Raw genomic sequence first — 22,915 nt, 5'->3', positions numbered from 1 at the left:
CCATTTTAATTCACAGAATACAAGAGGCTTATATTTCACCCTGAGGTAAATCAAATCTGGGACTCCTATGAACCTACCCTTCAAGGAAGAATGCCAAATCAAGGGGATGCTTTGGTAACATGAGATAAACCTCTGTTTCATTCCCTGCCTCCACAGAAGTACCACAAATAACATAGCCCCTCTCAAGAAAAAAGCATCAGATTTTGATTCATACTATGAATAATTACAGACCGTCAGGACTCAGGCTCTGAAAGTTATATTTTCCCTACCAGGGAAGAAAAGAAGCTGTTTAGAGGGTGCAGTTTTTAACACAGAAATTGTTCTGTGAGCTACTTCTGGCAGAAAAATTTTCTAGCATGAGAAGAAAAAGAGGCTCTGTAACTCCTAGCCTAGAACATGAGAATTATCTGTCAGATAAATGGCTTTGTGGAGAATGTTGTAAGGTCAAATACTTTCTTCTCAAAAATTAAACAAATCCCCACAACAACTCTAAGTTCAAGTGTGTCACTGGCAGACGGTGAAATGTAAATATATTTCTATAGGGAACCCTAACTTGTATCATGGTGAGGTTCTGGGGGGTTCATTAGGATCATTGGAATGATTTGTAAAAACATAAGAAAAGACGCTAGGTCCACATTAGAAAACGTCGCTCTTTAATATGATAGACAGGAAGACAAACACATTAACAATTTTTTCTTTCACTTCCACTATTTGAAAGGTACATGGTCTAAATTTAGGGCAATTGGTTCCCCTTCTATTTTTAAATAATATGTTGAAGCCTTTATTTCTAAATATAAGAGCTTAAGAAATCCCTATATAAGTTGAAAAAATCAATGTACAGGCATTGCCTCCTACATTGGACACCCTTCATTTTTGCCTGCCAGCTCCCTTCTCATGAAAGAAGAACCCATCTTTCTCTTTTAAGGAACTACCTTGCCTTCACAGTACACGGGAGTACTTGATGTGCTGGGGTATTGCTTTTGAAGTCTTGCTTCTCCCAGGCCCTCACTTTCAGGGGAAAGAACTAGGAAATGTTTATTTTATGTATTTATTTTATACATAAAAATAAAAAAATATATCATATACATATATATATTCCTACACATTTACATCTATAGTTCTATTTCTATATATTGGGAAATACAATTAAAACAAATGCCTATAATTCCAATTTGCTACAGGGTCTTTCTATTTTTCCTGGATATTTTTAACTCTTCTCCAGCAGTGAGCAATCTGCCTTTCATGATCCTTAATATATTTATGTGTTTGACCAAAAACCTACATGTAACATAACATCCATCTTTGTTTCTTTTATTTTTTTTAAGAATTTATTTATCTGAGAGAGAGAGTGAGCACAAGCAGGAAGAGCAGCAGAGGGAGAGGGAGCAACAGACTTTCCACTGAGCAGGGAGCCCAGTGCGAGGCTCAATCCCAAGGCCCGGGGATCAAGAACCGAGCCGAAGGCAGAAGCTTAACCAACTGAGGCACCAGGTGCCCCCCATCTTTGTTTCTATACACATGCTATTATGCTCCTGCTTGGGCTCTGCCTCCCTTGACTGGGCTACTGTGCCTTCTCACCCTGCTTGGGTTTCAATTCAGTTGCCTTTGTCAGGCTTCCCTCTTCACCTGGGCTCTGACACACTGTGCTAGGATGCCCTTCCACGTATCCTCATTCTGCTCTGACTCACCACACCAGGCCTTGGTGCCCATCCCACGTAGAAGTTCCCTTCTCTCTGCTTGGGCTCTGAGACTCCACATCTGGCCGCCCCTTTTACACCCTGCATAAATAAATGTCCACCTTAGCCTATTCAGTCTCTGACATCTCTCACTGTGTCACTGATACCTCCAGCCATCTCCCTGGTGCAGATGGCTGTTTGGGTATCTCATCTAATGACTTCAGGACCAATTTTTCTGGAAAAGGGATGGGTAACTAGAGCAAGAGAGAAAGAACCATCTTCATTTATTAGCTAGAATAATTTAATAAGGAGACAATTAAAAATTATAATAATAAGGAGACAATTCGTCTACTATCTGGTTACCAAGTTCAATCAGTTATAATAATTTTCCTTTTGGAAGCTCAAATTGTCCTATTTTTGTCCAGTAGAAAACTCTTAAGTTGACTACTGATTCCTTTGACAAAACACTAGCAATCTTTGAGAGATTCCTTGCCATCAAGTACGATGGCGCATTTGGGTCTAGAATCAGGCACTTTTCTAAGAAGTTCTTGCTTCTTTTAGTGAGAAATGATATTTTAAGTCCCAAATCAATGAACTCACTGCCACTGTGTTGATCATTGTTTCAATGGCTCTTCAATGGATAGAGCTAGGAAATAAGTGTGTGTATATACATATGTATGTATATACAAATATGTACACGCACACAAATATACATATGCATACCACTTTCTGAAGGATAAAATACCCCATAAATTAATATAATTTAAATTCAGTCTTATAGGGGTGTTACCTGATTTCTTCTATATTACATTTATTTCCTTTCTCCTTTCATTACTATCTCCTGCAAACTGAAAATTCAGCTTTTCAGGAACATGGGATAGAAGAATCTTAGTTTCCATAACATCCTTTACTTTATCCCATATTATATGCACAACAGACTCAAAATAACATTACTAATATCATTACCAAAATAATTAGAGAATGGTCAGTTTATTAGCATATAATTCCTATTCACTGATATTTTTCTTAGTTATACTATAAAATTATGAGATAGTTATTATGTAATATTCTTTTGCTTTTGGGCATCACTCTTAGTTCTATAAGAAACTATAACTTTTATGTTATTTTTTAAAATTTTAGATCCTTGAGAAAAAGATGTGGACCAAGGATTTTGCAACTGGAAAAACTGATTTTTGATATTTAGGACATGCAAAAAAGCAAGGCAAACTGTTCACGAGCACTTCCAGGAGAACCTACTTGAAAATGAGGTACAGGTGCTTTGGTCAAATTGGTTCCCTACACTTTGCATTGGAAACATGAGCTATTTGGGGGTTCTCCTCCTTTCTTTACAATTGTTATCCCAATTGCTTCTTTTTGCTCTCTTTCACACTGATGTCAATACCATGCAGATCTGGTGGCTGTCTGGATTTCCTGGAGATACCTGGGAATGTGGTTTTGTTGTAAATGCTGCCATGGCTTTTGGTTTTCTTAACTATTAATCTGGTGTCTATGTGAGGATTTGGAGACACTCATAAATTATGCTTCTATAGCTACTGCTATTTTTTCTATATTTATAATTTAAAGGAACATCCTGGTTACCCAGTAAGTAAGGAAAAGCAGAAGCCGTGTAAGACTAATTAGGAGCCTACTACAATATTCCAGATGAGAGACAATAGTCCGTTAGACTAGTTATTGTGGAGGTAATGAAAAGTGGTCAGATTCTGAATATATTTTAAAGATAGAGCCAACAGAATTTGTTGGTGGACCGAAAGTGAAGTGTGAGGAAAGAGAGGATGACTTTAAAGATTTTAGTCTCAAAGGATGGATTTGCTATTTCCTAAAGATAAGAAAACATGTGAAGGGTAAGGTTTAAGAGCAAATTCCAGGAGCTTAAATTTGCACATGTTCACTTGAGGGGGCCACTTGAAGAGACAGATAACTAGGTGGAAACACTAAACAGGAAGCTGGATATTTGAGTCTAGAGTTCTGAGGAGAGGGCTAGGTTAGAATCAAACACTTAAAAAACATCAGTGATTAAATGTTTAAAGTCATAAACCTCAATAAGATTAACAAGGGGGATCCCTGGGTGGCTCAGCAGTTTAGCGCCTGCCTTTGGCTCAGGGCGTGGTCTTGGTGTCCCGGGATCGAGTCCCGAATCAGGCTCCCGGCATGGAGCCTGCTTCTCCCTCTGTCTGTGTCTCCGCCTCTCTCTCTCTCTCTCGTAAATAAAATAAAAAAAAAATAAAATAAAATAAAATAAAATAAAATAAAATAAAATAAAATAAAATAAAATAAAATAAAATAATAAAATAATAAAATAAAATAAATAAAATAAATAAAATAAATAAAATAAATAATAAAATAAAATAAATAAAATAATAAAATAAAATAAATAAAATAAATAAAATAAATAAAATAATAAAATAAAATAAAATAAAATAAAATAAAATAAAATAAAATAAAATAAAATAAAATAAAAAAATAAATAAATAAATCTTTAAAAAAAAAGATTAACAAGGTAATAATTCTGCATTTGAATTCTCAGGAGAAAGGCCTGCTAGTGTCAAAAATCGAAGAGACAAGAAAGAACCAAGCAAAAAATACTGAAGTAGAGCAGTCAAGTAAGAGGAGAATCCAGAGAAAATTCTGCAGTAGATTGTTACATTAAAGGATCCCACTATCCATGACTTGTATAGTCTCCTACAGTGACTCTGAACTTGGTGAGATGACTTGCTTTGGCCAACAGGACATAAGCAAAGGTAACACAAGCAGAGGCTTCAAAAGAATTAATAATTCACGTGAACATTAATTCAAAAATCCTCAACAGAGGGACACCTGGGAGGCTCAGTGGTCGAGCATCTGTCTTTGGCTCAGGGTGTGACCCTGGGGTCCTGGGATGGAGTCCCACATCAGGCTCCCCGCAGGAAGCCTGCTTCTCCCTCTGCCTGTGTCTCTGCCTCTCTCTCCGTATCTCTCATGAATAAATAAATAAAATCTTAAAAAAAAATCCTCAACAAAACAAGCAGAATGAATTCAACAGCATATTAAAAGGATTATCACCATGACCAAGTGATCTTTCGTCCTCAAGGGGGCTGGCCCAGGCTTCCTTACAGGGAATCACAGGGAAGCAAGAAAGTGAAGTTGAAAGCAGAAGCCTTGAGGTGTCTAAGGCCAAGTCTTGGGAATCACCTATTGCTTCCATAGTAGTCTATAGGTCAAAACAAGTCAAGAGGCAATTGCACTGCTGGGGATTTACCCCAAAGATACAGATGCAGTGAAATGCCGGGACACCTGCACCCCAATGTTTCTAGCAGCAATGTCTACAATAGCCAAACTGTGGAAGGAGCCTCAGTGTCCATCGAAAGATGAATGGATAAAGAAGATGTGGTTTATGTATACAATGGAATATTACTCAGCCATTAGAAACGACAAATACCCACCATTTGCTTCGACGTGGATGGAACTGGAGGGTATTATGCTGAGTGAAATAAGTCAATCGGAGAAGGACAAACATTATATGGCCTCATTCATTTGGGGAATATAAATAATAGTGAAAGGGAATAGAGGGGAAGGGAGAAGAAATGGGTAGGAAATATCAGAAAGGGAGACAGTATATGGAAGACTCCTAACTCTGGGAAACGAACTAGGGGTGGTGGAAGGGGAGGAGGGTGGGGGGTGGGGGTGACTGGGTGGCGGGCACTGAGGGGGGCACTTGACGGGATGAGCACTGGGTGTTATTCTGTATGTTGGAAAATTGAACACCAATAAAAAATAAATTTATTATTAAAAAAAAAAAGAGGCCAGAACAAATTCAAGACGAAACGAAATGAGACCACCTCTTGATGGAATAGTAGTAGTTATATTGTACAGGGTCATGCCACCAGGAATGGCTGAACTTCTTCTTCTGGCTATCTTTGTAAATACATAAAATCTTTAAAAAAATAAAATAAAAATCTCTTTATCAATTTGCATGTTTATTCATGTGCCAATGCAAAACTATTTTAACTACCTGGATATTATTACGATATTATTAAATATCTGTCAGTACAGTCCTACCTCATTTTCCTTTAAAAAGTTTTTTCTCTAGAACTTCTCATTTTCTATACATTCTTTAAAATTCTATTGTTTTAAAGGCAGTTATTTTATTCAGCTTACACTTTGGTTGTAGGAGAATTTGGAAAATTTACTATACCATGTTTTCTATTCAAGAGTATAATTTGTCTTTCTACATATAAGTCTTCTTTTATATACCCTTTGTTATAATGTTAGCATTTTAAGGTTTTCAATTTTTATGGAGCCTTCATATTTCTTGTTAAGTTTATTCTTAGTTTACTTTTTTTGTTGCTATTATAAATGATATTTATGTTTTCTAACTGATTATCAGAAAAGAAAGTATTAATTTTGTAGCCAGGATGTTGCATAACCTTAAGGCAAGTTACTCATCCTTTGTAAGGCTTAGTTAGCTTCACTAATGAAATTCATTTAGTTCTTGCAAGGAATAAAGGAGTCAACACAAGTAAAGAGCCTAGGAATAAGGCAAAGGTTCAGTAAACATTAGCTATTATTAATATCACATTAATTTGGTAGTTAGCCATCTTACTGAATGGATTCTCTAATTTCTACTAGTTTTTCACTTGATTCTCTTAGGTTTTCCAGATATACAGTATCATCATAATGTTGGTAATTTTTTAACTTCTTTAATATTTTACAATTTTTTTCTTTTAGAATCGCAATGACTAATAGATTCAAAACAATAATTTTTTAAAGGATTTTATTTATTTATTCATGAGAGACAGAGAGAAAAAGAGGCAGAGACAAAGGCAGAGGGAGAAGCAGGCTTCCTGATGCCAGACTCAATCAAAGGACCCCGGGATCACAACCTGAGCCGAGGGCAGATGCTCAACCACTGAGCCACCAGGCGTCCCCAAAACAATAATTAATAGAAGTAATTTTCTGATGGGTTATCTAATTTCTGACAGGAAACATGATTTGTTTTAAATGTAAATAATTGCTACATTAAAATGCTACAGCATATCTACACCAACCAGTGGTTATAGATATTCCTCAATTTGTGGCAGTTCGTTCTTGACTTTTTCACTATGGAAAATAATATTAAAATAGTCATCTTGGTATATAAATACTTAGGCACATTTTGCATTATTTCACTCAGCAGCTTAAAGTAGAAGTTCTAAGCTCTGGATTCATATTGCCTTTCAATAAGACTATACTAACCTGCACTCCCATCAGCATTGTTTTGAATACCTTCTTCACTGCACCTCTACTGCTAATATATTTGAGAAAAGCAAAACGATGATGGTTTTGTCTAGCTATTGTGTAGTTACACTTACACCCAGTGGTGGGGTCTAAATCCTCATCCATCAGGCGGCCCTGGCACTAATCTTGAGCAAGATTCTCCTCAGAGCAATAACCAGCATTTTTCTAATTACTGATGTTCTGGATGAGAAAATTCTTTGCTTCAGTCTTGCCCACTGAAGAGCGTTTAACAGCATTCCTGGGTCTCTATGCATTTGATGGGAAAAGCACCATTTCTTTAAGCTGTGATAATCAAAATGTGATCACATACCCCCAGGCACAGCCAAATGTCCCCTGGCAAAACTGTCTCCTGCTGGAAACTACTGTGTTAGAAGAATGAAGTTCTAGGCTTCAGATATAAAGCCTAGGATCAGAGGAATATAAGTTCAGATAAACTTTTATATAGGCAGATACCAGTAAGATAGAGAAATAAAATGTAGAATAAAATACTCACTTTGCTTTATAAGGTGAGTCAGATCCAGAATTTTTTGTTTCCATTAAACTTTCATATTCCTTGGCTCTGAAGAGAGAAAAGTTTATCACTGTTAGTTATTTTGCTGCTAATTTTTATAACAAACTAAAACCCTATGTTTTTCCTATCCCAATATTAGAAACATTATTGTAACACTTTGATCTCTGAGACTATTTCTTTGAAATACCATAAATGCTATCAAAAAAGACTAAAAGTAAGTATTTCTTTATAGGATAAAGATGAGCTTCATAAAAACATTTCTCTTTATAGACCTGGTACAGAACGGGGCTTATTTTTCAGAAATGTTAAAATCATGATAATTAAATTGGAAATCCTATAAATAAGTTTCTATAAGATAGTTGAAGCAGCTAAATACCCATATACCTTAAGAAGTATATAATGCAAAACTAAATACAATAGATATTTACCATTAGAAATAATTTAAAAGGCACTGGAAATGACTAGACACTCAAAGATTTATCTTCTTTGTTTTTGTTATTTATATTTGCTAAATACCGAAAGTCTAGAAAAATCGTGAGATAACATTTCTCTGCCACTGTCTAACTAGCTGTAGCTTGCTGAATCAATAGGGATAGGCATCAACGGTTAATCAATCTAACATAGGCGTCACTATAGCAAATTAATTTCTCTTTCACTTTTAAAGTTTTGCCAGACATAGGATTTTTTGGTGACAATGTGTTTGTTTTTGTTTTTTTTTAACCAGGAAACTGATTATGTCATCCTACTGTTTTCTAGCCTTTATAAGTTCCAGAGAGAAATAAGCTGGTAATTATATTGAGAATGTTTTCATAGGAAGAGCTACTTCTCTTTTGCTTGCATTTATTTATTCATTAATTCATTCATTCAAGCAAGCATGAGCTGGGGGAGGGGATGGGAGGCAGAGGAGAAGTAGACTCCCCACTGAGCAGCCCAACATGGGGCTTCATCCCAGGACCCTGGGTTCATGACCTGAGCCAAAGGTAGCTGCTTAACCAACTGAGCCACCCAGGTGCCCCTACTTTTGTGACTTTCAAGATTCTTTGTCCTTGTCTTATAACAGTTTGATTAAAATGTATCATAGTGTGGATCTCTGAGTTTCTCCTATTTAGAGTTTTTGTTAAGCTTCTTGGATATGCAGATTCATATCCTGCATTAAATTGGAATATTTCCACCCATAATTTCCTCAAATATTCTTTCTGTCCTTTTTTCTCTCTACTCTCCTTGTGGGACTCCTTGTGTTGGTGTTGTGTGTATGTGTTCGTCCCACACATCTTTCAAACTCTGTTCATTTTTTTTCATTCTTTCCTCCTTCTGTGCTGTGGAGATAATCTCAACTGACCTAACTTCAAGTTCACTAATTCTTACTTCTACTTGCCCAAATTAGCTATTGAATTCTTAAGTGAATTTTTCATTTATCACTATATTTTTCAACAAAATTTCTATTCACTCCTCTATAATTTTAATTATATGTGTTAAAATATAACTTAATATAGTATCATTATTACTACTTTTCAGTTGGTTAGATATTGTTCTCATGGGTTCTTTAGTTCTCTGGGAATATTTTAACATTTTAATTTAAAGGCTTTGTCTAGTAAGGCCAATGTCTGGGTTTTCCCTGGACACTTCCTATATTATTTTCCTGTGTAAAGGATAACTTTTTGTTTGAACACCTTGTAACTTTCTGTTAACAACTAGACACCTTAAATATTATAATGTGGCAATGCTGAAAATAAAAATCTCCTCCTTTGATTGAGTGTGTTTTGGGGCTTGATATAATTTTATATATTTGTTTAGTAATCTTTCTGACTACAAGTCTGTATTTTTTGTCACTATGGCCACTGAAGTCTCTGTTCAATTAGCTTAGGGAATAACTTAAACACCAGGAATGACCAAAAAAAAAAAAAAAAAGTCTTAATCTAGTATTTGTAAATGAGTTGTGTATGTGGCTGAGGCAAACTGACAAAACACTGGCAGTTTACAACTCCTCCTTAGCCTTTGATTCCCACTGCATAGAAGTCTGATGATCAGCCAGAGACAAGACCTTAGGACTTTCTCAGGTCTTTTCTGAACATGCATCCAGCCCTGGATATACATGTGGCTTTCTAGATTTTTCAGAGAATGTGGGAGCTCTTCAATGTTTTTATTACTCAAAGCATTTCAATCTTCAGCCTCCCCCATCCCCTAGAAGTTTTTGATTATTGTTTGTTCTGTTTTCCCTCGCTCCAGACTATACTGACTAATACATTTGCCTTTAAATTGGTTTTGACAATTGCCCCCAGGGTAGCCTCCCCAGCTCTGGGAGAATTCTGAGTTAGGTGAAAGAAAGGCAACATCTTTCAGAAAGCCATCAAACAGGTCAAAACAACTATACATCCTTGAATGTAAGGTCACATCTGCTCCCTCTAGTACTAGGTACCTGTATCAGGGATGCAGGTGGTTGTCTTCAAAGATGCTGCTGAGCTGGGGAGTGGAAGATGAAATCGGGGTAAATTAAAATGCCACTAGACACTCTTAATGACATTTTTCTGATTTTTCTTCATTGTGCTTTCTTACTTACATTGTGCTTTCTTACCCTGGTAGCAGTAAGTTTTTGATTGTTGAACCTGATAGTTTTTGCCAGTTAAATCGTTGTATTTATAGGCGTATCAATTTTTGGAGTTCCTTTTTCACTCACATAATTCAAGAATTTTTTTTTTTAATTCAAGACTCTTTAACTTATTTTTTTATCAGTACAATACATATATTTAGCATTATTTCTGCCATTTTATTTTTTGAACCAACTTTACTGAGATATAATTCAAACACCATATAATTGACCCATGTAAATGTACAATTCAATGTTTTTTAATATATTCACAAGGTTGTGCAGTCATCATCAAACTCTAACTTTGGAACATTTTTATACTCCCTAAATAAAATACAGTAAATGTTAGCAACCAATTCTCATTTCTTCCCTCCTGCTCCCATCCCTAAACACCATTAATCATTCTGTAACTATGAATTTTCCTATCCTGGACATTTCATATAAATGGAATCATATGATACATGGCCTTTTTTGACTGGTTTCTTTCACTTAGCATAATGTTTTCAAAGTTCATCCACATCGTAGCATGTGTTGGTACTTCATCTTTTTATTCCTAAATACTATTTCATTGTATGGGTATGCACATTTTACTTAACCATTCAACAGATGATGAACATTTGGGTTGTTTCACTTTTTGGCTCTTTTCAATAATGCTGCTATGAACATATGTATACAAGTTTTATTTTATCATACATTTTCAGTTCTCTTGCATATAGATCTATGAGTGGAATACTAAGTCACATAGTAATTCTAAGTTTAACTTTTCAGGAACTAAGAAATTATTTACCAAAGTAGATACACCATTTTATATTCTCATCAGTAAGGTATGAAGATTCTAACTTATCCACATCTTTGTTTTCTTTATTTTTTTTGTTTTCTTTATTTTATTAAATATAGCCATTTTAGTTGGTGTGAAGTAGAATTCATTACAAATTTGATTTGCATTTCCTTGATAACTAATGATTTTGGGACTTTTTGTAATCACATTGGCCATTTGTATTTGTATATCTTGCTGGAGAAATATCTACTCAGATCCCTTGCCCATTTATTATTGGGCCCATTTGTCTTTTTATTAGTAAGCTATAAGAGGTCTTTATATATTCTGGCTATATGTCCCAGCAATATGATTTGCAAATATCTTTGTTCATGCTCTATGTTGTCTTGTCACTTCCTTGATAATACCTTTTCAAGAACATTTTGCATTTGATTCATCCAATTTATCTTTTCTCCTTTGTTGCTAGCAATATTATTTTATAATCTCTGTTCAGTAAGATTACCTATTTTCTCTTTTTCTATACTTTATGTATTGGCCAAATCTTCTATTTTTTTAATCCGAAACAGTTTTTCTCAACCAAGAGTACACAGTCATGACAACTACAAATAATAACAGCTTTGTATCTCCTTTTCTAATCTATTTACCTCTCCCTAGACTTACTAAATTAAATACAACCCCTAGTACAATATAAATAAAAATAGACAGTGGCAGATGTGTTTTTGTCTACTCTTATGAGAATGCTTTCAAATCATTCATTACTATGTATATTTTTCCTAAGGTTTTAGTTAATACCTAATCAGATTCCAAAAGTTTTCCTCAATAATATTACTCTGCTAAGCAAAGTTTTTCTCATGAATGGATGTATTGCTTTTACTAAATCCATTGAGAGAATCATGATTTTTGTCCTTATTCTACTAATATTGTGAATTATACTGATTTGTTTTTAAATATTCAACAAACCTAGCACTCAAATAAACCTAAACTGGAATTTTTTTCAAGGCTATGAGCTATGTTAGCGACAAATTATGTTCACTGTTTATAAAACAGTCTATTTATAAATAAATAGACATTTATTTATGTATATATAGCCAATATGTAATGTATATATTTATATACTTTAAATGTGTGTATATACATATATATGTGTATATATACACATTAAAAATATTCCCAGTGTCATTCTAAACTGTTATATACCATTTAATATACTTGATCTGGTCCTTGTAATAAAGTTATGGGCTAATTCACCATTTTATAGATGAGGAAACAGGCACTGAGAAGAAGCTTCTTCAAGGTAATATACATGGATGGATTCAAAACCAAGGTATTTAGAGCCAAAGTCTAATAAAAAGAAATCTGACCTGTTTTGGGAAAAAAGAAGGAAGATTAAAGAGAGGAAGAAAAACAGGGCTCTTTTGCCAGAAAAAGATATTTTATATGCTACACTAAAAGGACTGATAATATACTGGACTCCTACTTTTAACAGAATTGCATCAAACCTGTATCTAAATTGTCTAATGACACATTTCTCTTTTAAATTATTGTTTAACTAAATATTCTCTCAACATACACAGAAGCTTCACTACTTGGTCACCCAGCATTAATTAGAAAGGAAAACTTTGGGGGTCAAAAAATTATCTTCCAACACAGAACTCGTTTTTGTTTTTGGTAACATAATTAGAATAAGACAAAGATATAACATTATACTGGAGAGTCTGGCAAGGAAGAAAGGCAAGGAAAATGGATAGCCTCTTCTGAGTTGATCATCGTAACTGTTACTTTTAAAATTACTCTCACTAAAAAAAAAAATAAAAAATAAAAAAAAAATAAAAAAAAAATAAAAAAAAATAATTACTCTCACTAAATGAAGAACAAAGTGTCATAGAACATGGAGATTAGAGACAGAACTTGAATTTGACTCTACCACCTAATAGCTATTAAGCCTTAGGTTACTTCATTGAGCTGAAGTTTTGTCATATCTAAAATAAGGATAATATTAACCTCCCAGAATTACTGCAAGGAATCAGTTGGAAAATGGTAGAAATATATGTTGCCTAGGAAAAAAATAAAATATGTCAGTTCTCTTTGGTCTTGAAATCTTTTAAAGGCTCAGACAAATAACATGTATATTCACATGTAAATATGCCAATATCAGAGACAATTATAACTGATTTCTTCATTGTTCACATTTCTTATTGAAGTATCTACTTTGTATCATATTGCTAAATTTCCCCCTACATACATTTATGACTTTACATGTCGATTATTTTTAAATATTACGTTTTTGCACACACTTCAAAATAGCTTCATTATGTATGGATTTAGCCATGAAAAGGACTACTCAGCAATTTAAAACTAGTAGAAAGTTCATCAAAACTATACTTGAGACACAAAGATTTGTTTTTCTCCTTGTAATAGTTCAAGGTCAGAGCTAGTAATTAGGTTTTTTCTTTCTCCTTTCCAAAAGTAAATCTCCAGTTCAACTTAACCTAAAGCTAGCTGTTTCTTCTAAGAAACAAAAATGACCAAACACACCCCAAATGAAATTACTCAATGTCCTATCTCTATTACTGGATATTTGGGGAGCAGATAATATACTACTTTGAATATTCATAATATATGCCACAGGTTCACAAGTTAAATATAAGTCTGAAATGTCTTTCAGAATGAGGGATAAAGGTCTGTTTATAACCTAAGTGTTATCTTAGACTATAGGTATTGCTACAGAAATACACAAATTACATATCATGATAGAAATACAGTTTTGCTTAGATGTAAGGGGCTGGAAAGATGGTGGAGTAGAAGGATGCTAAACTCACCTCCTCCCATGGATACAACCAGAGAACACTCACATCAGCATATAAAACCCAGAAAACCATCTGAAGAATAGCAAAACAAACCCTACAACTAGAAGTAGAGAAGAGGTCACACCAAAGAGGGTAGGAGGTTGTGGAGATGTGGGGAACTAAAAGGGCAGTTGGCATCCTTGGTCAGGGTTGGATAAGGATGAGAAACAGATTATCACACTACGAAGCTTGCATGGGGAAGATGAATATACAAAATATTTGGCTTTGAAAGCAAGACAGGGGAATTTCCTGAGTTCTCACAATCAGTGGGGCTTAAAGCCTAGAATTTTAGATATCAGTGGGCCTGGCTCTGAGAGAGCACAGAGGGCATTAGAGAGTGGAATTCCTGCCCTTAAAGAGACAGGACAATAAACAACCTGTGGATACCCAGCATAGAAGTAGCACTTCAAAAAACACCTGTGACATATGGAAGGGAGAGTTATTTACTCATCTCAGAGGTGCTGGTGTCCTGAAGAGGCAGGGATGGCAGAGAGAGGTCTCCAGGAACAAAGGAGATTTCAGGATTATCTTCCTCTCCTTCTCCTTCAGAATAAACACAAGGCAACCTACTGGAGCCAGTAGAGCCTTGACACTTGTGACATCATTAGCTTACAATAAGCCCCATTCCCTCTGTACTTCCAAGGATCTGCCCTTTCTAGTCACACTTGCCTCAGTCCCTGGAGTTATGGATACCCTCCCTCAGAAAACCTGCATAAACATTGCCAATATACCGTCTTCCAACCTGTGTACTTTGTGGGGTTGTGGTCCCAGCTTCAAGGGCCAGTCACCTCCTAGGAGGACATGCCCACCTTGTTAAGACTACATTTCCTGTCAGCGTGCTTTGTGGAACAACCCCAGCCAGCCCTGGTCTCCATAGAGGATGTGCATCCCCTGTGGAAGAGGATCAGAGCCACCTTGTGAAAAGTGTGTGCCCTAGCCACTATTTTCAAGAGCAGGAGACGTAGCTGACTTTCCTCACAAAAACAGACAGACGGGGCAGCCCCGGTGGCACAGCGGTTTAGCACCGCCTTCAGCCCAGGGTGGGATCCTGGAGACCCAGGATTGAGTCCCACGTCAGACTCCCTGCATGGAGCCTGCTTCTCCCTCTGCCTGTGTCTCTGCCTCCCCACCCCAAACAAATAAATAAATAAAATCCTTAAAAAAAAAAAGACAAAAATTAAGAGACAGAGGACTATGTCCCAGATGAAAGAAGACAAAACCACAGCTAGAGACTTAAACAAAATGGATATAATATGCCTGATAGACAATTTAAAGTAATAGTCAATAATAAAATACTCACTGGACTTGAGAAAAGAGTGAAGGACATCAGTGAGACTCTTAAAGAGATGATAAAGAGCCAACCAGAGATGAACAACACAATGAAAGAAATTAAAAATACACTAGATAGAATAAATAGCTGGATAGAGGAAGCAGAGAAGTGAATTTGACCTGGAAGACAGAGGAATGGTGAATAATCAAGCTAACAGGTGAGAGAAAAAAAAGTTATCCAAAATAAGAATAGACTGAGGAAACTCACTGACTCCATCAAGCATAATAGTATTTATATTATAGAGGTCTTGGAAGAAGAGAGAGAGAAAGGGACAGAAAATTTGTATGAGGAATAGCTGAAAACTTCCCTAAACTGGGGAAGGAAACAGATATCTAGATCCAGGAGGCACAGAGATCTCCCAACAAAATCAACCCAAGGAGGCCAACAACAAAACACATAGTAATTAAAATGGAAAGAAGTAGTGATAAAGAAAAAAAATTTAAAAGCAGCAAGAGAAGGTTATATACAAGGGAAACCCCATAAGGCTATCAGCAGATTTTTCAACAGAAACTTTACAAGTCGCAAGTGGGTAACGTGATATATTCAGAGTGCTGAAAGATAAAAATCTGCAGCTAAGAATACTCTATCCAGCAAGACTACCATTCAGAATAGGAGGAGTGATAGTTTCTTACATTAAAAAAAAAAAAAAAAACCTAAAGGAGTTCATGATCACTTAATCAGGCCAGAAGAAATATTAAAGAGGACATTTTAAGAGGAAAGGAAAGACTGTAAGTAAAACTATGAAAAGTAGGAAACAAAAAAGCAGTAAAAGTAAGTATATCTGAAAATATTAGTCAAAGGATTCACAACATTCACAAACAAGTAAAATATGACACCATAGACCTAAAACATAGAGGGACAGGAGAAAAAATGGGTTCAAGCATAAGGGACCATCAGCTTAATAAAGATTGCTATATATAGTATATGCTATATACAAACAAAATGGTAACCACATTCAAAAACCGTAATCATATGCACAGAACAAAGGGAGAGAAATCCAAGTACATCAGAAAAAAAAAAAAAAAGCCAGCAAACCATGAAAGAGAGGAAAAGAAGGATCAGAGAAAAACTACAAAAACAACCACAAAATAAGTTTTTAAAAATGGCAATAAATATATATGTGTCCATAATTCCTTTGAAAATAAATGGATTAAATGAGCCAATCAAAAGACATAATAATAAGATGACAGAGTGGATACCAACAAGACCCATTTATATGCTGTCTATTCATTTCAACTTAAAGACATCTGGAAAAAAAAAAAAAAAGGAATCCCTGGGTGGCTCAGCGGTTTGGCGCCTGCCTTTGGCCCAGGGCGCAATCCTGGAGTCTCAGGATTGAGTCCCACATTGGGCTTCCCGGCATGCAGCCCGCTTCTTCCTCCTCCTGTGTCTTTGCCTCTCTCTCTCTATGTCTATCATGAATGAATGAATGAATGAATGAATGAATGAATAAATAAATAAATCTTAAAAAAAATAAAGACATCTGGACATTAAAAGTTAGGGGATGGAGAAACACTTATGCACATGACATTAAAAGAAAGCCAATACTTACACTGGACAAAATTGACTTTAAAACAAAGAGTGTAGAGTTGAGGGCCCATCTCTGGGTTCTCTATTCTGTTCCATTGATCTATGTGTCTGTTTTTATGCCAGGACCACACTGTCTTGATGATCAGAGATTTGTAGTACAGCTTGAAATCTGGCATTGTGATGCCCCAGGCTCTGGTTTTCTTTTTCAATATTCCCTTGGCTATTCAGGGTCTTTTCTGATTCCACACATACCTTAAGATGATTTGTTCCAACTCTCTGAAGGAAGTCCATGATATATTGGTAGGGATTGCATGAAATGTGTACATTGCCCTGAGTAGCACTGACATTTTCACAATACTAATTCTTCCAATCCATGAGCATGGAATATTTTTCCATCTCTTTGTGTCTTCCTCAATTTCTTTCAGAAGTGTTCTGTAGTTTTTAGGGTACAGATCCTTTACCTCTTTGGTTAGGTTTATTCTTAGGTATCTTATGCTTTTGGGTGCAATGGTAAATGGGATCGATTCCTTAATTTCTCTTTCTTCAGTCTCATTGTTAGTGTATAGAAATGCCACTAAACTAATTCTGGGCATTGATTTTGTATCCTGCCACACTGCCAAATTGCTCTATGAGTTCTAGCAATCTTGGGGTGGAGTCTTGGTCAACTAATATTCGACAAAGCAGGAAAGACTATCCACTGGAAAAAGGACAGTCTCTTCAATAAATGGTGCTGGGAAAATTGAACAGCCACGTGCAGAAGAATGAAACTAGACCATTTTCTTACACCAGACACAAAGATACACTCAAAATGGATGAAAGATCTAAATGTGAGACAAAAATCCATCAAACTCCTAGAGCAGAACACAGGGAACACCCTTTTTGAACTTGGCCACAGCAACTTCTTGCAAGATACATCTAGGAAGGCGAGGGAAACAAAAGCAAAAAAGAACTATTGGGACTTAATTAGGATAAAAAGCTTCTGCACAACAAAAGAAGCAGTCAACAAAACTAAAAGACAACCTACAGAATGGGAGAAGATATTTGCAAATGACATATCAGATAAAGAGCTAGTATCCAAGATCTATAAATAACTTATTAAATTCAACAGCAAAGAAACAAATAATCCAATCATGAAATGGGCAAAAGACATGAACAGAAATCTCACAGAGGAAGACAGACACATACACATGGCCAACAAGCACATGAGAAAATGCTCCGCATCACAAATCAAAACCACAATGAGATCCCACCTCACCCCAGTGAGAATGGGGAAAAATAACAAGGCAGGAAACCACAAATGTTGGAGAGGATGTGGAGAAAGGGGGACCCTCTTGCACTGTTGGTGGGAATGAAAACTGGTACAGCCACTCTGGAAAGACTGTGTGAAGGTTCCTCAAAGAGTTCAAAATAGAGCTACCCTACGACCCAGCAATTGCACTGCTGGGGATTTACCCCAAAGAAACAGATGCAATGAAACGCCGGGACACCTGCACCCCGATGTTTATAGCAGCAATGTCCACAATAGCCAGACTGTGGAAGGAGCCTCGGTGTCCATCAAAAAATTGACTATTTAATCTTGTTTATAATGGGTACTCCCAGTCTAAAACAACATCTGGGGCATAATAAGGAGCTTAATAAGGAGGCACTTTTCTTTTATACCTATTTCTTTTTATAATCATCACTGTAATTTCAAGTAGTCTTCCTTGACTACTCAGTCATAACTAAGTTTACTTCCCTAGAATTCACCTAAATACTGCTTTGTACCTTTCTTCTGCTATGGACACCGTGTCTCATATAAGGATTGTTTATATATAATTTACCTCTGTCAATACCTTATAAACTTCCCAAGGGTAGAATTATGTTCTATTCATTTTTGTTTGCTGAAAATACAAATATTTGAATAATGGGTTGGATTCCTTAAGACCACAGAGGAAATAACCAACACATATAAAGGATGTTAAATGAGTGTAAAAAACATATTTAAAAATTAGATTTGGGCAGCCCCGGTGGCGCAGCGGTTTAGCGCCGCCTGCAGCCTGGGGTATGATCCTGGAGATCCAGGATCGAGTCCCACATCGGGCTCCTTGCATGGAGCCTGCTTCTCCCTCTGCCTGTGTCTCTGTCTCTCTCTCTCTGTGTCTCTCATGAATAAATACATAAAATCTTAAAAAAAAAAATTAGATTTAATATTGGGGTTCATCTTAAAGTTCTAAATCAGAATCCTGTAATAGTTGTTAGCTCCTATGTCTTTCTTCTGCCTCTACTCTGCTTGACTTAGTTCTCCATGGCCAAATGGTCAAACGCAAGCCAATGCTTAACCCTATTCAATTCTCAAACACAGAGAATCTGTGTTTATCTGTGTGTGTGTATCTATATCTGAATTTACACCTAAATATAAATATACACATTGTCAGACAGCTATTCACATTCTCTTCTTATATATTCATTTACTTGTATACATGTCTATATCTACAGATACATATATACATAGACACGCATTCCTCATTCTCTCATTACTATCTTTGCATCATTTCAGAACATCTTACTGAAAGTCAATTATTCTCAGAGATAAAGATTCTGTCAGCCTAGCAATTAACCATTGGACATTGAAAGTGATATGCAAGCTGCCAACAGTGCAGACACAGATCTGGCTACATACAGTGAAAAACTATGAATCCCAATGTTGCTCTAAATAGCAGCCCTCTCCCTTATTCCATTCCTACCTCCAGATCACTGACAGTTGTTCCACAAATCAGGTTTCTTACTTAGTATCACCATGCTTCTGTCGTACAACTCAGTCTAGTGACTAGAGCTTTACCGTCTATCTTGTTTTTCTTGATCCAGTTGTGCCAAATGATGGATCCTTTCCACTTAAATTTCATTCGCAAACAAATATGACTCCTTTTACGACAGAGACTTCCAGAAGAAACTTGCCTGAATATCAAAACTTTTTTTTAAGGTTTTATTTATTTATTCATGAGAGACACAGAGAGAGAGGCAGAGACATAGGCAGAGAGAGAAGGAGGCTCCTCCCAGGGAGCCCGATGCGGGACTTGATCCCTGGACCCAGGGATCATGACACCCTGAGCCAAAGGCAGACGTTCAACTGCTGAGCCACTCAGACATCCCTCAAAACTTTTTTTAAGGAACCACATGCACTCTTCGTAGCTCTTCATCCATTTTACAGGTCATACAGAAACCTACTAATGAGTTTTAGAATACATACCCACAATATAAACCACCTGCTAATTCTGGCTTTGCCATTAGACAGTGTCCTTCATCTAGCTGGCTGATGGAAAACCAAACATCTCTGGTTTTACATCATCTTGAATCAGGTCCCCACAACCTTATTACCTTCACTAATATACCATGAGACATGGAACAGATCATCAAGCCTTAAGACTGAATTCTGATCTATGAAAGCAATACTCACAGTTCTTTTCTCCATTTTTAAAAAGCCAAAGAAATCCTAGTGATACAAACATGAATCTCACAATCCAATCTCATCTAATTATTTTTAACAAATGTTTGTTGAAAACCTACTGGGTGCCAGCAACAGACACAAAAATCCTCATAAAGTTTATATTCTAGTGGGAGAAAAAAACGATGTGTAAGTAATAATTAAATAAATAGGAACTTTAGATGTTGGTAAGGGCTGCAGCAAAAAGAACTGGGGGGGCAGCTCCATTGGTCCAGCGATTTAGCACCGCCTTCAGCCAAGGTGTGATCCTGGAGACCCGGATCGAGTCCCACGTCAGGCTCCCTGCATGGAGCCTGCTTCTCCCTCTGCCTGTGTCTCTGCCTCTCTCTTTCTCTCTGTGTCTGTCATGAATGAATAAATAAAATCTTAAAAAAAAAAAAAAAAAGAACTGGGGAAGTGCTGATAATGCCACTTGGCAATTTTGTTTTCAGTCACTATAGACTAACTAGTATCATACTGGCCCTTCAGTTTTGAACAACAATGAGAATTCCTAAAGTATACAGAATTACTTTCCTCATGTATAGATAACTAGTAACCTACTACAGTAATCCCTGAGCCAAGGAAACAAATTAACTAGGTCCCATGATCATGTCATCTTCCTGCCTGAAGGCGCCCTCCGAACAGCTATATATGAGGGAACAGAGGTAACCACAACAGAGAGCGTTAAGTGTGAGCCAAGGAGACAGGTGGAATTTATGCTCAGAGAAAGAGAGAAGGAAAGTGTACAGCGAAGGCCCAGAAATCTCCAAAGATCCTCTTAAGTCTTTGGCCATATTAATCTATGAATGAGCATGGAAAGCTACCCCACAGCAGAGGAAAGACCAACTACCAAGGAACTGTAAGCTGAACAATGACCAGAAGCTTGCAAAAGGTGAGAGATGTTTGAGTTTCAAATGCTTTATTACAAAATTTTTTTGAATTTTTTTTTTAGATTTTATTTATTTATTCACGAGACAGAGAGAGAGAGAGAGAGAGAGAGAGAGGCGCAGAGACATAAGCAGGGGAGCCCAATGGAGGACTCAATCCCAGGATCCTGGGGATCACAACCTGAGCCAAAGGCAGACAATCAACTGCTGAGCACCCAGGCGTCCCATAAATATTTATGGAACACTCTAGTCGTTCAGTGACAACTTTACAAAGGCCAAACATTTAGGAGTAGGGCCAATCTAGATTTAGAATTAAAGGTTACTCAAAACTCACCCCCAAAACTTAAAATTAAGACAAGTAACCTGTGTGACAGAATAAAATTCCACATTCTATTAACGGAAACAATAAAATCCAGAGATACAATAACACAGAGTTCACACTGTCCAATAAAAGGATAAAAATAAAAATAGTAGCAACAAAATTACTAGGCATAAGTAACAGGAAATATACTTGTATTTGGGAGAAAAATCAGTCAATAAACCATTTCAGATGGAGAAATTACAAGTACGATGGACTTCAGATAAATTCATAAATATGTTAAAGGAAGTAAAGGAAACCATAAATATAAAAAAGAACAAATCAGAATTAGAAATAGATAAATTAGAACTATAATAAAGAACCAAAAGAGACTCAGAGAGATGTAAAATGCAACACATGAAATGAAAAATTCAGTGGACAATTTTAATAGTAAATGACAAACAAAAGAAAACATCATATAAAGCAACAGAAGCAGAGCAGAAGCAAATTGATGCAGAGGGAAAAAAAAACTGACCTGTGGAACAACATCAAACACTATTTTAAATGCAACTGAAATCCCATAAAAGAAAAAGAAATAGTACAGCACAGAAAAAAAAATGCTTTAAGAAACATTGGCCAAAATTTTCCTAAATTTGAGAGAAAACATAAACTCACAGATTCAAGAAACTTAATGAACACCATGCAGGAAAAACACAAAGAAAACCATATAATGAAATTGCTTAAAACCATCATATGAGGGATCCCTGGGTGGCGCAGCGGTTTGGCGCCTGCCTTTGGCCCAGGGCGCGATCCTGGAGACCCGGGATCGAATCCCACATCGGGCTCCCGGTGCATGGAGCCTGCTTCTCCCTCTGCCTGTGTCTCTGCCTCTGTCTCTCTGTGACTATCATAAATAAATAAAAATTAAAAAAAAAAAACCATCATATGAAAAACATATTAAGAAGCAGCCAAATGAAAACAAGAAATATTATATATAGTAAAAAAAGGATTAGAATGTGTGCTGCCCTTTTTTTTTTTTTTTAGGTTTTATTTAAATTCAAGTTAATTTAACACATAGTGAATTACTAGTTTCAGGGGTTGTGTGCTGCGTTTTAATCAGGGACAACCTAAGCATAAGACAATAGAACAAGATTGTCAAGTGCTGAAAGAACAAAACCATTATCACATAATTCAACATCAATCAGAAATGAAAGTCAAATAAACATTTTCAGGCAAACAAATGATAGGAAAATCTACTGCCAGTAGACCTGCAATAAAAACTGTTAAAGGAAGTAATCCATGTGAATAACAAGGATAAGAGATGGAACTTGAAAACTATTTGAAAAAAATGAAAAGCACAGGCTATGGTTTTGTAAATTATGTAAAAGAAAACTGAATAATTAGAAGAAAAATTAAAATTACAGTGTGATTTGCAGTATACACATGGAAGTAAAATATAAGACAGTACCTACATAAGAGAGAAGATAGAAGTATACTACTGTAAGATTCTAAACTTATACTAAAATGGCTTAATATTTTATAAAGTTATCCTGTGATAGTTTAAGGTTATACATCTTAAATGAAGCAAACACTAAAAATAAAGTAGTAGAAATACTAAATTAATAAGGACAGAAAATGGAATACTAAAAAAAGTAATCCAAAAGGAGGCAGAAAGGGAAAAAGAAAAACAGGAACAAACAACAGATGAACAGATGACAGTGAAATAGTCCACTTAAAAAAAACA

General features: G+C 36.0%; 1 protein-coding gene across 9 annotated transcripts in view; it reads right to left on the bottom strand.

Annotated features, from left to right (window-relative positions):
• SCAPER (S-phase cyclin A associated protein in the ER) overlaps positions 1-22,915 on the bottom strand; it is a 432,460-nt gene that overhangs the window by 218,930 nt on the left and 190,615 nt on the right. For all 9 annotated transcript variants that reach the window (XM_038581073.1, XM_038581077.1, XM_038581076.1 and 6 more), the window contains one exon: positions 7,444-7,509. In XM_038581073.1, coding sequence (XP_038437001.1) covers positions 7,444-7,509 — 66 coding nt within the window. The remainder of the gene's footprint in view (positions 1-7,443; positions 7,510-22,915) is intronic.

This window comes from Canis lupus, chromosome 30 (assembly GCF_011100685.1).
Source record: "Canis lupus familiaris isolate Mischka breed German Shepherd chromosome 30, alternate assembly UU_Cfam_GSD_1.0, whole genome shotgun sequence".
Classification (NCBI taxonomy): domain Eukaryota; kingdom Metazoa; phylum Chordata; class Mammalia; order Carnivora; family Canidae; genus Canis; species Canis lupus.
The sequence above is the reverse complement of the archived record's forward strand: the minus strand, read 5'-3'. Positions and strand labels throughout refer to the sequence as shown.